Below are 15965 nucleotides of genomic sequence, written 5' to 3' on the forward strand. Positions count from 1 at the left end.
AGGATAGAGAACACAACACTCAACCTTCTTGCCCATATGCTTGCCTACCTACCTATTGTGCCCATCTACTTATCTAACCATTCTTCATCCATCCAATGATCCCTCCCTTCCTCCTTCTCCCTCCCTCCCTCCTTCCCTCCCTTCTTTCTTCCCTCCCCCAATATGCCACCCTCCCTCTGATCTTTTCACCCACCCATTCATCCATGCAATCAGCAAGTCAGCTGAGTTCTATGCTGCCAGAGGCATGTGGTGAAGGATGTAGATAAGATCTTTTAAATTTCTGAGAGTTTGCCACCTAATGGGCACACCAATAACTACAGGAAAGGCAGAATTCAGTCACTGCCCCCCTGCCCCAGGGGAGGTGTGTTCACGGATTAGATGTAAGGGAGATCATGCCAGCCCTTGGTCAATCTCCAGCAGAGCCACTTCCCTCATCCCAGCCCAGGCAGGGCTGGAGTTTTGAGGTATTAGATCATTGCCAGCCTTAGACAAAAAATTCTGGATGATTTTCTCCAAAGACACATAGGTCCTGCTATCCAGATACCCTGAGTCTGAGCCTGCCAGTGTCAAAGGAGACTCCCTCTTCTCCTAAAGTCTCATGCTCAGGTGTAAAGCCTGAACAGGAGGAGACAGATGCATCTAGAGATGGGGTGGGGTAGGGGAGGGTTCTTTTCCCCCAGGGAACACTGTGGTCACTCCCTACCCCAAGCGTCCAGTCTTGGCTAAAGCAGGGTCTTCAGGACACTTTGGCATGTTGGGTGGGAAAGCACAGGGCAAAAAGAACAATGTAATGGGGGAGCAATGTCTGAACATTTCTAAAGGACTGCTGGATCAAGGTCCTTAGAGTGTGGGACCACTCTTCCCTCTGTCCTGAGCCATGGGGCCACCAGACATGCTGAGATGATCTCCCTTGTTTATCTTTACTAGTGTTGGCATTATTCATCAATCAGTTACCCTAGCTGGCTCTTCTATAATAGTGGCTGTCTTCCCAGCCCATCACTGGATCCCCAAAGGTAAACTCACCATGATGTCTCGCCTTGGGGAACTGGAGCAGCTGGGCCCAGGGGCTTGGCCCTTGCCCTTCTCCCACAGTGTGTAGCGGCCACTGGGTCGATAGGTGGGACTGAGGATTTCAGGGACTCTTGAGGGAGGGGGTTGTGTGAGCACCTGTGGTGTGCTGCCCTTGCGACCATAGTTCTCCAGGTAGTCTGTTAAGTATTCCGATTGGCTGGCTGCCTGGTAGAAGCCCTGCAGAGCACAGAGCTCCTTACGTGTGCGGGCCAGCATGGGACTGCGCCCCATGTTCCCAGGGTCTATCCGGTAGCCATCTGAGGTCCGGTAGCCATCGGAAGTTCGGAGGGTGGAGAAATCCCGGGCCAGGTCTGATTGGCTGTTTGATTTCTTCTGGCTCAGGGTCACCCCCTGATCACAGGCACTCATGGGCAGGTAGCTGAGGGAGTTGCTGGTCACTCCATATGGAAATCCACTGCCTCCGTTGAGTCCACTGCCTGATGGCCGCTCAGTGCCCCGGGTCTGGCTCTCAGCCCGCTTACTACCGCCGAGAATGTCTGGTCTCAGCAGGGGGCGGCCACGGTCATAGTCCAGGATCGGGGAGGGCCCATAGGTGCGGGATGAGGGGAGGAAACTGGTTGGGGAGACCCGCTTGAAACCAAGTTTTTCCTTCTCCAGGAAGGAGGCGGCCAGGTTGGCCCCATAGGAAGAAGGGGTGTAGGTACCATAGCCCGATTTGGCATAAGGGGCATCTGTGTATCGGGACGATTCTGTGTAGCGCTTCAGGGTGGAGGAGAGCTGGGACATCCTTCAGGGTGGCACTTAGTGTGTACTGGGAGCCTCATGGGCTGAAAGACAAGGAAAGAGGTTGTCAAAGGGACTTGCAAGGTGCCAAGCTCACTCTGTGCTTGCTTTCCTTACCAGATGGACCAGGATATTAGGGCTCAATAGGGGCCAGCCATTCAGTGCCTGTCCCCAGGAGTCTGGCTAGCGACAAACACACATGCACACAGGCATGCACATGGGCTTGTGTGTCCATGCATCTTCAAGATAAATCAACATCAGCATGCCCTGGTCAGTCTGAGGGCTCTCGAAGACCCAAATATGCAAAAGGAGCTGCTGGGCCACCTCTAGAGCCCTTGATGCCATAGTACTCTTTCAGTCAAATCCTGTCCAGCTCAGTTTCCACAGAAGAGTTTGAGCTGGGGGTTCCCACCAGACCTTTACCTCCTAGACTAAGAGCACTGGCATCCTGAGTTATAACTGCTCCCCTTGCTCTGATTTACCATCCACTGGAATGTCCCAAAGATGACATAGGGTCAGATCCTTCATGAGAAAAAGGGGTCTGGTGAGAGGAAATGAGCATGACAGGTGAGCTAGGAAGAGTGGTGAGGGAATGTCTGGTAGATGGGCTAGACCCTGGTCTCCAGACTCACCTCTGTGCTCTTCCTTAGACACGTGTCTGTATGGGGCTCAGCCTATTCCACACCATCCTGAGTTTGACCTCTTCTAAGTGGAGTTTAAGGGCTGATGGCTTCCTCAGGGAGTCACACACAGAAGCCAAATTGATCCTGTAGAGACTTGACTCATGCAAGGGGCGCCCCCTAGAGGCAAAAATCCTACACTGCAGATACCATTTCCAGACTCCTCTGGCTCTTGTAAGCTGGGGTGAAAGAACACCCAATGTGGAGCTTGGGAGGCCCTAAAGAACACGTTTTTAACCTCTCCATTTTACAGATGGGAAAATGATGTTGGTTTTCCCAAAGCCACATGCTACCTAGAATCAGGACTGGAATCCAGGCCTTGGCCTCGAACTTTTTCCCCTTAGCTTTCCTTTACCACTTGTCATCAGGGGGGCTGGGGACCCCAAAAATCCCTTCATCATTCCAATATGCCAACTTTCTTGCCAATGAGGCAGGAATGGAAAAGGAGCTTTGGAGAAAAGACCAAGTAGGATCAGGCTCTTTTCCTGGGGGAATCCCAAGGGACTCTTGGGGGGCCCTCAGGGTGGTGTGTGGGGGGGAAATCTATATCTGTCCAGGACTATCAGAGTATCAAGCACAGTTTGCTATTTTTTTTTGTCTTTTTGAGATAGGGTCTCCCTTTAGCCCCAGCTTGACCTGGAACTCACTACATAGATGAGGCTGGCCTTGAACTCACAGAGATCCACCTGCTTCTGCCTCCCATGTGCTGGGCTCAAAGGTGTGTGCCACCACGCATAGATCCTTTTTTTTCATTTCATAATTATTATAAAGTGTGTGTGTGTGTGTGTGTGTGTGTGTGTGTGTGTGTGCACATACCATGTGTGGAGGTCAGAAGACATCTTGTGAGAGTCTGTTCTCTCCTTCTACCATGTAAGTTTTGGGGACCTGACTCAGGTTGTGGCAGCAAGTGCCTTTGCTGGCTGAGCTATCTCACCAGCACCAGGGCTGGTTTTGACCCCCCCTGTGACAGACTAGCTAGGTGAAATTATACTAGTCATTTAACCTCTTTGAGCCCCAATTTCCTCATGTGTAAATGAGCATAATAATTATCATCAGGATTTCTATCTCACAGGGTTGTTGTGAGGAATAAATGAGATAATAACACGTGAAAGCACTTAACAATGACTGGTTATTATCTCCTCCCCCAACCCCTGCCAGGCAGCCTGGCTCCTCCCTTTGTAGTCTATAATAATGTCAGAGCTGGCCATCTCACAGCCTAGCTGGCTCAACCTCAGCCCAGGAGCCAGGCTGCTACTCCCAGTGAGTTAAGTGGGCAGTGGGCAGACATCTAACTGTTCAGTAGACACTGGCTTGGGCAGCCCACAGTCTGCCTAGGCTGGCATCCCAACCTACTAGGGCAGAGAGGAACTAGGGCAGAGAGGAATTAGTGCCAAGCCCCAAACGCTGAGAGCTTGGCAGAAGGCTGAAGAGACTCAAGCCATTCAAGACGGGGTGGGAGGTGAGCAGGTGGCCCCAGAACAGTGCTCTTTAATTCTGCCAGAGACCTCTAAGCGATTTTCAGTCCCCGCTGGTTTTAGAAAGGGTCTCCATCTTATAATTTTCCCTTTTCTTTCCTGGCCCTGGAGATCCCAGTACCTTTCATGTATATTCCCTTGTCCACTGTGTTCTCTCCTCCCCGACAACTTCCACTCTACTCTGGGAAATGGTAACTTGGGGTGGGGGATCTAAAGCAGGGACAGAAGAAAACCACTGGGGGGGAGACATACAGAGGCTGAGGGGTGGGTGCTGGAGACTTGTCCTCCTCTATTTCACGTTGGAGAACTCCATCAATAATGCAAAGTCAAAGAGACTTCAGGTCTTAGGAGTGCAGGGACACCCAGTAGCCAATCAGATAGGCCCCCACCCCCAGGGTATGAGCTCATGATTCCTCCCCATGGCCCTTTTCCCTCCTCCAGACTGAGGCTCCTAGGGAATTGGTATTCTGTGGGCGCTGCCCCAAGCCTGTGACCTCTCTTAGCCCTGAAGATGACGCGCAAGTGCCCAGGCCAAACAAGATACAACAGACAGGGACAGGCAGCCTGGATAGACATGGGCTGTATTTGGAGTCTTATCTTCTGGCTCACAGAACCCCAGGGAAGGCTCCCCAATTTCAGCCCTCCTGTCTGCTCCAATCTGACAGACAACTGTCAAGGCCTCTCCCCTCCCCCTCAAGCAGTTCCATGAATCATTCCATCACACCCCCTAGAAACCACCACTCAGCTCTGATGTCTGCCTTACAGCTGTCAGGGCTGGGAGAGGGTCCCTGTTGGAGCTGAGGCCTTGCACACATCTCTCTCCTCCATTAAACCCTAGTCTTACTGGAGACAATCCCAGCACCCTCGAGGTGAGAACACAGTTTAAGTTGGTGCCCCTTGGCATTACCTGGCACTGCTGTCTCTGGAGGTTGAAGAACACACCAGGGGTGGGAACTCAGGCTAGGGATTGGCCGTGGCCTTGCTATGCAAGACAGGGACAGGACTGGGCAGCACTCACATGGCTTCGAGTCTCCCTGTTGCCACAGGAACAGCCAGGACTGAATGGCTCTTTCATGGGACAGTGGGAGGCGAGCCCATTGGCTGAGATCCCCCATACCCCTCCCTGTCCAGTGTGGGGCCCTGCTGCCCATCTCCTTTCACTGTTTACCCAGAACTGGCAAGTTCAGGCATGCGGCTCCAGGCAGTGCCTCACCAGGTGCCTGCCACCTTGGACAATGGGGGTAGTCCTTACCCACACTGCTCCTTCTTCATGCCATCTTTAGAGAGGTGCCAGCTCCTCCCTTCCTTCTCAGAGATTCAGAGATTCCCCATGGTTTTTCTCTGTTTCCTTAGGAAATTGGCATGCCAGAATTCCTCTGCATAGAAGCACTCAGCTTTCCATGTGGACACCTGAGCCAAGCAGCTGTGTCTCCTGGCCAGCTGGTGTCCCACACGTATGGACGGGGCATCAAGCATGCTGAGGACCTCACATGCAGCTTCTGATTTTATCTCACATGGCTTTCCCCTGCATTCTTTTCTCCTTTAAAAATATTTTTTATTTTCATTTTATGTGTATGAGTGTTTTTCCTGCATGTTAGGTGCACCTGTGCATGCAATGCCCATAGTGGCCAGAAGAGGGCACTGGATACCCTGGAACTGGAGTTACCGAATGTTGTTAGCTGCCATGTGAGTGCTGGGAATTAAACCCAGATCCTCTGCAAGAGCAGCCAGTGTTCTTAACCTCTGAGCTCTCCAGCCCTCTCTGCAGTCTTTTCAGTGCACTGATATTCAGAGTTTTAAAGTCTTAGTGCAGGTGTGAGCTTGAACTCTTTCAGATACAGAGGCCTCATGCTTGCAAATATCATTGGAAAGATTATTGTTTAAATTAAAAAGAATACCCATAATTCTAAATGCACAAGAAATTTAAATAGCTGGGTGAGGTAACCTATGCTTTTAATCCTAACACTCAAGACATAGAGGCAGGAAGATCTCTATGAGATTGAGGCCAGCCTGATTTACGTAGCAAGTTCCAGGTCAGCTGGCGCTACAGGGGGAGAAAAGAAAAGACATTAAATAGTGATTTCTTTTTGAGACATGGTCTTGCTCTGTAGCCTAGGCTGGCCTCAAATGTTCTATATCCTTCTTCTTCTGTCTCCCAAGTGCTGGGATTATAGATATAAACTACAACACCCAACTAACAGAGAAACTGTCACATGAAGTTTTTAGTGCTCTTATTTCCAAAGGTTTTAACATTGAAAGCCACAGTGACTTGGATCACAGTATATTAACTCAGTCCTTCGGGCAGCTTTAAGCAGCTGGTGCCATCAGCCTGTCTACTTGCAGATAAGGAAATGAGTGTTTCTGGAAGTGATCCTGATCTCCCAAAGTCACACTGGTTGGTGTAGTTGTAGAACTGGGATGGGACCTATACTCTGTCAGCTTTGCTCTCCTGGACCCTCCCTGGGTTGGAGCAGGGCTGTGGGGCCTGTTGGGTGGTGAGAGGACTCCTACAGGATCCAGTCATCCACTTATCCAGCATGGAGGGTACCGATTCCTGCAGGAGTGGGCCCCTGGATTTTCCACTGTAGGCAAATGAAAGAGAAGCCAGGCACAGAAACCTGAGCTGCAGTTCAATACTGAGAGGCCACAAGATGGTACGAGAGGCCTCCATTTCACCTGCTGTGCCAGGCTCTGCATGTCCCCTGGCACTGGCATCTACCACAGCCCAGGCTCTTGACCCTAGCCTGGTTGTAGACATATCCCCCAGCCTCCATCTCCTGGCTGTAGCTTAGCCCACTTCCCAGGGTACTGATACTAGGTGAATCAGAGGTTAAAGTGAACCCTGTCCCTTGAGGCAGTCAACCTCTTTGCATCAGCCATTGTCATCAGTCACTGTCATTTCCTGTAGCTCACGTGAAGGGCTCCCTAACCTGCCCAGCTAGGGGAGGGACTTACTCCTCAAGAATCCCAGGCACTCCTGGCTCTGAGGACAGGGAATGGACGATGGCCCATATCCAAGCCCCTCTCTTCCCAGATGAGCTCAGCTTTCTGAGGTGAAGACATACTTCTGTGACTTTGCCACTGCCTGGACAGAATCCCCCACCCTCCTCAAGCTGAACTCCACAGAAACATGGACACACCCCAAACAGTGCCAAGTCCCTTCCCTCCTCCTACCCAGGTGCTCAGGGCACGTGATTAGGGAGTCCCAGTCAGTCTCACCAGGTGCTTGGGAACCTCCAGAGTGGTGACCTCAGAGCTTCCCAAAGCTGTTGGCTAACAGCATCAGAATGTGTTGACCCGAGGAGTAAGATGGGTTGAGAGGGGCCCTGTCACACTCTCTGACCCTTATCTCTGGCTGCTCTGGTCCATTGCTACACTGGCCACAAGTGCCCACTCTGGAAGTGTGGAGGAGGCCAGTAGAGGATGGGGTGGGGTACATCCACATTTCACACCATCTGCTCCTTTGAGGCCCCTTGAGTCCCAGCACACCCCTCTAACCTGTTGCTAGTACCTGATCTCTTCATCAGGGACTGGTGCCTAAACCCATCAGCTTATTCCAGAATCTGCTAGGGGTCATACAAAGGAATTTCTGTCCATCTCTATCTCTCTAGCTTCTAGGAGGTTCCGAAAGCTTGGGGGTAGGGGGATGAGCAGGTAAGATAAAGAGATGGGAGATTAAGGCAAGCATTCTGACTGGTGGAGATGAAGTGGGTGGGCCCAGGAGAGTGTTCCTATAGGGTACTTCTTGATTTGGGGTTGGGAGGGGGTTGGGTACCTCTACAAGTCCAAGAAAATGCAACGAAACAGGTTTCCAGGAAGTATGGGCATCCTTCAGTTCTCTTTCCCAACTCTTTTGCCCAGTACCTTCCCAGCACCTCCCTCTGGGGAGAGTCTGGTCTCCCTCCCTCTCCTTTAGGGCTTCAGTTGTCCTCTGTCCCCACATCCAAAAATGCATTTGGGTTAGTACACAGCACTCACTAGGCCCCATAGGTGGCCTCTCACAAACTTACTCAGGGGCCACTTGGCTACCTCATAAAGCTCAAATACCAAAGGGACAGCTACTGACCTGTGTCTGGGGGGCACTGGATAGGACCTGGGGGCTTCTATTCCAGCCATGCAAGGACTGTAGTGAAGAGTCCAGAAGCAAGAGTCTGACTGGGGCTGGGTAATCCGGAGCTCAGGTTACCGCTAGCTCGATATATATATAGTATCTTATCTGACCTCGAAGAGATGGCAACTCTCTTGCATTCCAAGCCCAGGGAGAATTAAAGGGGCAGTAACATGCCCACCTTCCACCAGCTGCCTAATGGCCAGGTGCCAGCCAAGGAGATCTAGCTAGAATCTTGGGAGGGGGCATTCAGATGTAGAACAAGTAGGGAGAGTGAAGGGGAAACTGGAAAGAGGGCAGAGGGCTGGGGCTGAATGTGAATCCAAAACATGGGGAAGGTAGATTTTCTAGAACTGTTAGTTGCAGAATTAGCAAACAGGAGGAAGCCAAACTGCCAGTCTGGCTGCTGGAATTTTGAGATAGAAAGGGACAGATGAGACCAGCACTCAAGTTTCAGTCCACTATTTTATAATGGACTTCTATGTCTAGGTCTGAATTCTTTTCTTTTCTTTTCTTTCTTTTTTTTTTTTTTGAGACAGGGTTTCACTAATGTAGCCCCTGGCTGGCTGGTCTGGAACTCACTATGTAGGCTGATTTCTAACTCAACAGAGATCCTCCTGCCTCTGCCTCCCTAGACCTGGGATTAAAGGCATGTGCCTCAATGTCTGGTTTATAGGCCTTTTGGATCTAAGACAGTTAACAAGTTACTTAAGTGCTCTGAATCTTAGCTATTTAATTTGTAAAACATGAATAATAATTGAAGGGAGATCTCCATAAGCCCCAAACCATAAAGCAATCCTTGCTCTCAAACAAGCCTGTCCCAGACCCCCATAAAGTTCTGCTAACAGTCCCCACTTTGCAAACAAGCCCTTCTGAGACCCTTATGGGCAATACAGGCCCCAAATCCCCTACCCAACTCCCAAACCTCTATTTACATACACAAAGGTACTTATGCTCCCCTGCTGTTTGGCCCTTGTGGCTACAGCAGACTCCTGATGGTCGGTAGTTACCCCTCACTGACTAATAAAGGTTGATGTGGATTCTATGAGGTTGGTTGCTTTTCTGTTCTACCAGCAACTCTTTCAACTCCTAATCTTAACATTTTGGTGCCAAAATCTGGGAGAGGGTTCTTACCTTAAAACCCCTAATTCCTTATGATATGCTTTATAGTGGTGAGGACAAAATACCATTTTTAAACTTCCTGGTTTTTAAACTTCCTGGCACATATAGCAAGAGTTCAATCAATGATGATTTTAATATTCCTACTACTAATTTTTATTTATTTATTTATTTATTTATTTATTTATTTATTTATTTTCTGAGACATGGTCTTCCTGTGCTCCCAGCTGGCCTGGAACTCCCTGATAGATCAGGTTGGCCTTGTGCTTGCAGAGATCTGCCTGTCTCTGCCTCCCTAGTGCTGGGATTAAAGGCACACTCTATTTCTTATTCCAACCAGTGCTAAAGCTAGTAGTAGTAGGTAACATATCTTAGAAAGTGACCCTTCTTAGAAGAAAAAGGCCTCAGGCTACCTACCCCTCAGGAGGAGTGCGCTACTGCCAGAGACCAATCCTGTGGTTTTCAGAACTGGTCCAAGTCCCCAAAATGGAAAGAGAAGACACATCTTGCTATCTTTCCAAGGCCACAGGCCAAGCACATTTGGTCTCCTTCCCCCTTGCTTAGAAAAATATAGCAAGTGCAGCTTCCCAGATTGCCCAGAGCATGCCTGACCCCTGAGGCGTGGTTCCACTCTACCTGTTGGAGGGCTCAGGATTCCAGGGTGGCAGAGCCAGTCTGGGCAGGGTCTCTAGAGGAGGAAGCTGGGTTCTTGTCCCTCTGGTCTTGGTGCACCTGTCAGCTCCCTGGATGATTCTCCTGTTTCTCGATGGACTCTCCCTGAGGACTGGGAGGCCCCGTGGCTGGTGCCTCCACCCTGTCTCAGTACACCATACTGACTCAGACTAGGTCCTGATGATGTGGTAGGAGGACAGATGCCCTCATTCCAGTCCTCATTCCAGAATGGCATGCATTTACAGCATCAAAAGACCAGGGGACACCCCAACCCTAGCCCATCCCTCAGTCAGTTCTTTGCTATTGCTTTATCAGGTGATTTAGGGGGGGGGCGGGCGTTCTTATTGTCCATGTTTGGAGAGATAAACAGCTCCTACAGTGATCTCCAACTCAGTCTCACTCTAAAAGCACCTGGGCCAGGAGTTAAGAGTTCTTTCTCCTCAGAAGAGCCAGGGCCTCCCTTGGCAAGGTCCTTGCCCTGCATGCTTGCTTTTGCTTTGGGATTGGTGATACTTTCAAAGTTGCCTCTTTCTGATTTGGGATTGGTGGAAAAATTTACCCTTTGCTTAACTGCTAGCTTCTCCCTAAGCCCCCTTCCCCCCTTTGGGAAATTGACCAGAGACAGTCCCCCAGAGAACATTAACAGCAGGGGCAGCTTGCTGCACACAAAAGAAGGGAGAGGGGCTGTTAGAATCCAGGCGTCATTCTCAGGCCACACAGCACTCAGGGCACTGGGACATGTACCCGCCTTAGCAACATTTCCTCAGAACACATTGATCAGCACACAGATGGCTCTTCCTGGCACCCTGGGCTATCAGCTGTCAGCCCCTCTCACACAATGGCACCCACAGCTGGAGTTCCTCCCGCACAGCTGGCCTTCGCCCTACATTTCTTGTATCCAGACTATCGCTGACACCTCACTTTCCGAGCCGACACTGACCCCTGCTTTCCCCTGGCCCATCTCCGACAGGTGGTACGTACCTGCCTCTTCTCGGAGGATGGACGAGTCGAACCGGGCACAAGCATGGAGTTGCGGATGAGTCCTGGCTGGTACTGGTGCGGCGCAGCGAGCAATAGCTGACGCAGAGGGCTCCCTGGCCTCGCTCGGTTCCAGCCCGCCTCTCCCCCACCTCCGCCGGGGGCCCAGAAAGGACCTCCCCGGGAAATCGGCGCCACCCAGCGGGCAGCTGCCTCATTGCGCCCGGGCCGGCAAAGCCACACCCGCGTCACGTCACGGACACACGTCACGGCTATTGGCTTGTTCCTATTGTGTCGTCATCAGAGCCCCGCCCGGCGTGGGTCTCCCAGGCAACCGGGATATACAGAGAACCACGTGGAGGAAAAGCACATCTGTTTGGAGAGGTGGCACCGGGAAAGAAGTGGACTGGATGGAATGTGGGCGGCTGGAAGGTACCGAGACAGAGGTCACGGGAGAAGGCGACGTACCAATTTTCAGATTTTACGGAAGGTTTGGTGGTCCTCCATCCTTACCCACAGACCTGGGGTTGGCCTCAGCCTCTTCTCTGCCTACCCTATTTATTTTATATATATGTGTATAGGTGTATTGCCTGCATGTATATAAGTGCACCCGTGTAGTGCAATGGTCCCCAGAAGATAGAAGAGGTCGTTGGTCCTCTGGAACTGGTATTACGGTCAGTCGTTAGCAGCCATGTGGGTACCGTGTCTTCTGCAAGAACAGTCAGTGCGCTTAACTGCTGAGCCATCTCTTAGCCCTAAATATATTTATTTAAAAAACAGCCAAGGGGCTCTGACTACTCTTGCAGAGGAACTGGGTTGGGTTCCCAGTACCCACATGGCAGCTAACAACTGTAACTACAGTTCCAGGGGATCTGACGCCCTCTTCTGTCCTCTGCAGGCATTGCACGACATGGGTGCACTTACATTCATGCAGGCAATACACGCATACACATAAAAAACAAAACAAAAAACCCCCAAAACCAAGTAGGGCCAGACACGGTGGCACACTACTTTAGCCCTAGCTCTTGGGAGGCAGAAGGAAGGGGATCTCTGTAAGTTGGAGGCCAGCCTGGTCTACATAGCAAGTACCAGGCCAGCTAGAGCTACATAGTGAGATCCTATCTCAAAGAAACCCCCCCCCCGCCCCCAACCAGGTATATCTCAATGCAGTTATTTACAGAGCTACATCAATCAAGCAGGCAAAAAGATTATGTCTGTTTGTTCAACAGGCAGATCACTGAGAGTTTGAGCTCAGGCTGGTCTACATAGTTCCAGAACTACATAGTGAGACCCTGTCTCAATAAACCAAAATAAAATAAAGTAAAAATAAGATAATATTTGCCAGGTGTGGAGGCAGAGTCAGGCAGATCTCTGTGAGTTTGAGGCCAGCCTGGTCTACATAGTGAGTTCCAGGCTAGCTGGGGCTACTGGGAGACCCTGTCTCAAAAAGACCAGAAAAAAAAAATAAAAAAGTTACAATTCATATTGCTATTCAAACAATCCTATGGGCCATTTATTAAATACACTACTTATTAAGCACTGTACTAAGTACTTTACATATATTAGTTTTCTCATTTGGTCTTTTAAAATGTTTTATTTATTATTTTTATTTTATGTGTATGAGTGTATTGCCTACATGTATGTGAGTGCACCTGTGTCATGCAATGCTGCAGAGGTCAGAAGAGGGCTTCAGATTCCCCTGGAACTGGAGTTAAGGACGATTCATAGCTGCCATGTGGGTGCTGGGAATTGAACCAGGGTCCTCTGCAAGAGCAGTCAGTGCTCTTAACCACTGAGCCATCTCTCCGGCCCCTCATTTGGTCATTTTAATTGTCCTGCCAAATGAGAACCACTATTTCCATCTGTTGTACAATGTAGCTGAAACCCAGAGGGGTCATGTCATGTGTCTAGGGTCATCAGCTAGCAAATGACAAGGATAGGAATGATTGTCCTACTGTGAACCCAGATAACATGGGCCCATAACATTTCTTTTTTTTCCATTTATTTTTCTTTATTAGTCCCATAAATGCATATCACCTCTCCTGTCCCTTCCCCTCCCTCCCTTCTCCCTCCTTCTTCTTCCCACCCTCCATCCCCCCCTCTTTCTTTCCAACACCGTCTACCTAATTCTAGCCCACCTAGAACTCAGTATGTGGACCAGGTTGACCTAGCAGAGATCCTGCTTCCTCTGCCTCCTGAGGGCTGGTTAAAGGCATATGCCACCATGCCTGGCCCATCCCATTCTTTCTTAAATTTTGCATCTTTTTTCGTCAGAAAATGCAAGAATTTTCAAACCACCAAGTTCTATGTATTCTTCATTAATTGTCTACTCAGTTTTCTATTATTTTAAAAATCTTTTTGGGACATGGTCTCCCTGTTGCCCCAGCTGGCATGGAACTCTCTATAGAGAGCAGGCAGACTTCAATCTCACAGAGATCTGCTTGCCTCTGCCTCCTGAGTGCTGGGATTAAAGGCGTGCATCATCACCCCTGCCTCAGTTTTATCATTCTTAATTTACATTTTAGTTTAAACATAAGGTAAAATCATGGCATCTCTTTAGGAATTTGGTGGGAAATCTCCTGTTATACCCCAAGTGCACATATTCCGATTTCAATAGCACCTCAGGTGACAGCGTTGATGTTTTCTTCAAGAACGTAATACAATTCATAAGTGAATTGTTTCTCACTTCATTTAGGGTCCTTACTAGCAAGGACAGAGTTGGTAGGAAGGAATAAAATATATTCAAGCACCATTGATCTTAAGAAGAGAGAAGACATTTGCCTTAAAGCTGTTTGGCAGTTTAGGAGTGAAGAGTGTTTTTGCAGGGAGGGAAAGGAAGTACAATGAGACTGGAGAATGTCTGTACTTAAGGGTCTTCCTCATCCACAGGCATGACTCTTTAAAAAAAAAAAACTTCAGAAGAAAGAAAGCAATAGATGCTGACCTCCAGTAGCCGATTAACTTAAGATTAAGTAAGGGTTCTATAAATGTCCTCAGATGTCAGGATTCTCTGATTCTAGACAAAGTTTTCACACTTTTTCCATCCAAAAGTTAAGGAGGAGCAAAAGAGCAACAAAGGATATATTTGAAAGTCAGCTTTGAAGGGGTCCCTGTAAAATTTTCGTTACCAACCAGTAGTTCAGACATTTCTAAAATGCTGTGGTCACTACCCCAACTACCCAGTCCCAAAGCAGTTCCCATTTTCAAGTTTTGTTATGGCACCAACCTATCTCAATATCGAAGTTATATTTATTGTCTATTGCTATGTTATAAATTACTCAAAATTTGTTACTTTAACCTACAATATTCATTAATTCACAGCTTTATAGTTGCTGTTGCTTTTACATTAAAGATTTCATAAGCAAAAATTCCAAGTGCAGTTTAGTTAGCTCCTCCAGTTCAGAATATCTGTAAGTGATGCTTATGATACTAGCTGGAGTTTGGATCAAATCCAGGTTCATCTGAGAAATAGTCTATTATTCACAGGCATTTATTGGGTTGGTACAATTCAGTTTTCCAGAACCTGGCTGTCTGAGCCACTTCTATAACTGCTTGTTTATGGACCTTTCAGCAAGAAGCTCTGCAAGGCAGATGTCCCACTAAATTAGGAGAGAGCTAAAAGAGTGCACACAAGGTTGAATTCAACTCTACTTTGGAATTTAACAGGATTTCATCTCTTTTGTTGTATTTCATTACAAGAAATTACTTAGAAGGTCCACTTTATTGAAGGAGTGCCAAGGTCATGAATCTCTCGAGACAAATATTATTGCTACCCCTTTCTGGAGCTACCTACCACACAACCATGAACACATTACCTATAAGTTGTGTGGAAGCAGAATCTGCCCTTATATCATCTCATGGAGTTATGGACAAGTAAGAAAGGTCATTGTTAAAAAGAGATCAGCTAAATTCATGAAAGTAAATAGAACAAGAACAAAACCTACATATATTAAACCATTAGATCACAAATCCTTTAGTTGTTTTTCCCTTTTCTAGAAATGAGGCCATCCCTTCCTGCCATCTCTTTCTTCATGGAAACAATGCATTCTATGGCTTTATAGTCTCCCTCCCCTTCATAGATGGGAGAAAGCTCAAAAAAACTTTGAATTACAACATTACTTTTTTTTTTTTTTTAGAAGAAGCATTTCATTACAGCTTTAACATACTCATTAACATTTTCCAGAGCAAAGACACATCTCTTTCAAAAGTGGCTATAAAATTTTTAGGTTCACTGTTGAATTAATATAGTTATACAGTGTTGAACTCAGTATAAACCCTGTAAGACATAAAATTGAATGAAGTTTTAACCTTTAAAAAAGATCTCCATCTCATTTTAAAATATACTGCTTCCTACAGGAAGATTCATTGTTTTTTTCTCATAACACTGAGATGTTGGCACATGCATCTCTAATCTGTATGTATCTCATTATTACTAGTCATAATCGGTTGCACTCGGATCCTTGGCGCCTGTGTATGTCTATAAGTCATCAGGTAGATTTCAGTGGTAATGTTTATCACCTCTACTAATTAACATGATGTAAATTTTTATGCTTCCTTCTCAAATATAATTCATTTTTAAAAATTTCTTGATTTTTTTGTGTGTATATCACACAGAACATCCCAAACCTATCTTATTCAACTGTGCACCCACTTCCCATATGGCACCCTCCCATAGCCTCCCTCCCGCCACTAGAGCCCCTTATACTCTGTTATCCCTGCTACTGTCTGCTGTGATGTCATCACCCCCAGCTGTTCCCTACTACTTGTCCATGTAGTAAATCTAGCTAGTCAGCCTATCTAGAGGTCTTTGTTTTAGGAAGGTCAGCTCTTCCTCATTTAGCAGCAATTGGTTGTCAACATTCCTTTAGATAAGATTGGGGTCTGCTGTTCATTTTCCCAGTTCTATGCTGGCTTATTATCTGGGAGTCCCTTGGGCCACCCTGGCCAACAACTCAAAAGAAGGTATCTCCTATCTGGAATTGTTGCTTGTTATGTAGCCTTTGGCTATGCGTATGGACTCTTAAGAAACTATATTGGCCCCTTTAATCTTTGGTTATACTTTCCTTTTGGGTGTTTAAGGTCATACAGTTGGCCCAGATAAACCAATTTATTTTCACT

General features: G+C 47.9%; 1 protein-coding gene across 1 annotated transcript in view; it reads right to left on the bottom strand.

The window, feature by feature from the left end:
* The window catches only part of Usp2 (ubiquitin specific peptidase 2), a 30545-nt gene extending 19539 nt beyond the window's left edge, over positions 1-11006 (bottom strand). The window contains exons 1-2 of the mRNA XM_008825994.2: positions 10851-11006; positions 1024-1859 (exon numbers count right to left, since the gene is read on the bottom strand). Coding sequence (XP_008824216.1) covers positions 1024-1818 — 795 coding nt within the window. The 5' untranslated portion in view covers positions 1819-1859; positions 10851-11006. The remainder of the gene's footprint in view (positions 1-1023; positions 1860-10850) is intronic.
* Between the last annotated feature and the right edge of the window lie 4959 nt (positions 11007-15965).

Source organism: Nannospalax galili, unplaced genomic scaffold, assembly GCF_000622305.1.
Source record: "Nannospalax galili isolate Female #2095 unplaced genomic scaffold, S.galili_v1.0 scaffold229, whole genome shotgun sequence".
NCBI classification, from domain to species: domain Eukaryota; kingdom Metazoa; phylum Chordata; class Mammalia; order Rodentia; family Spalacidae; genus Nannospalax; species Nannospalax galili.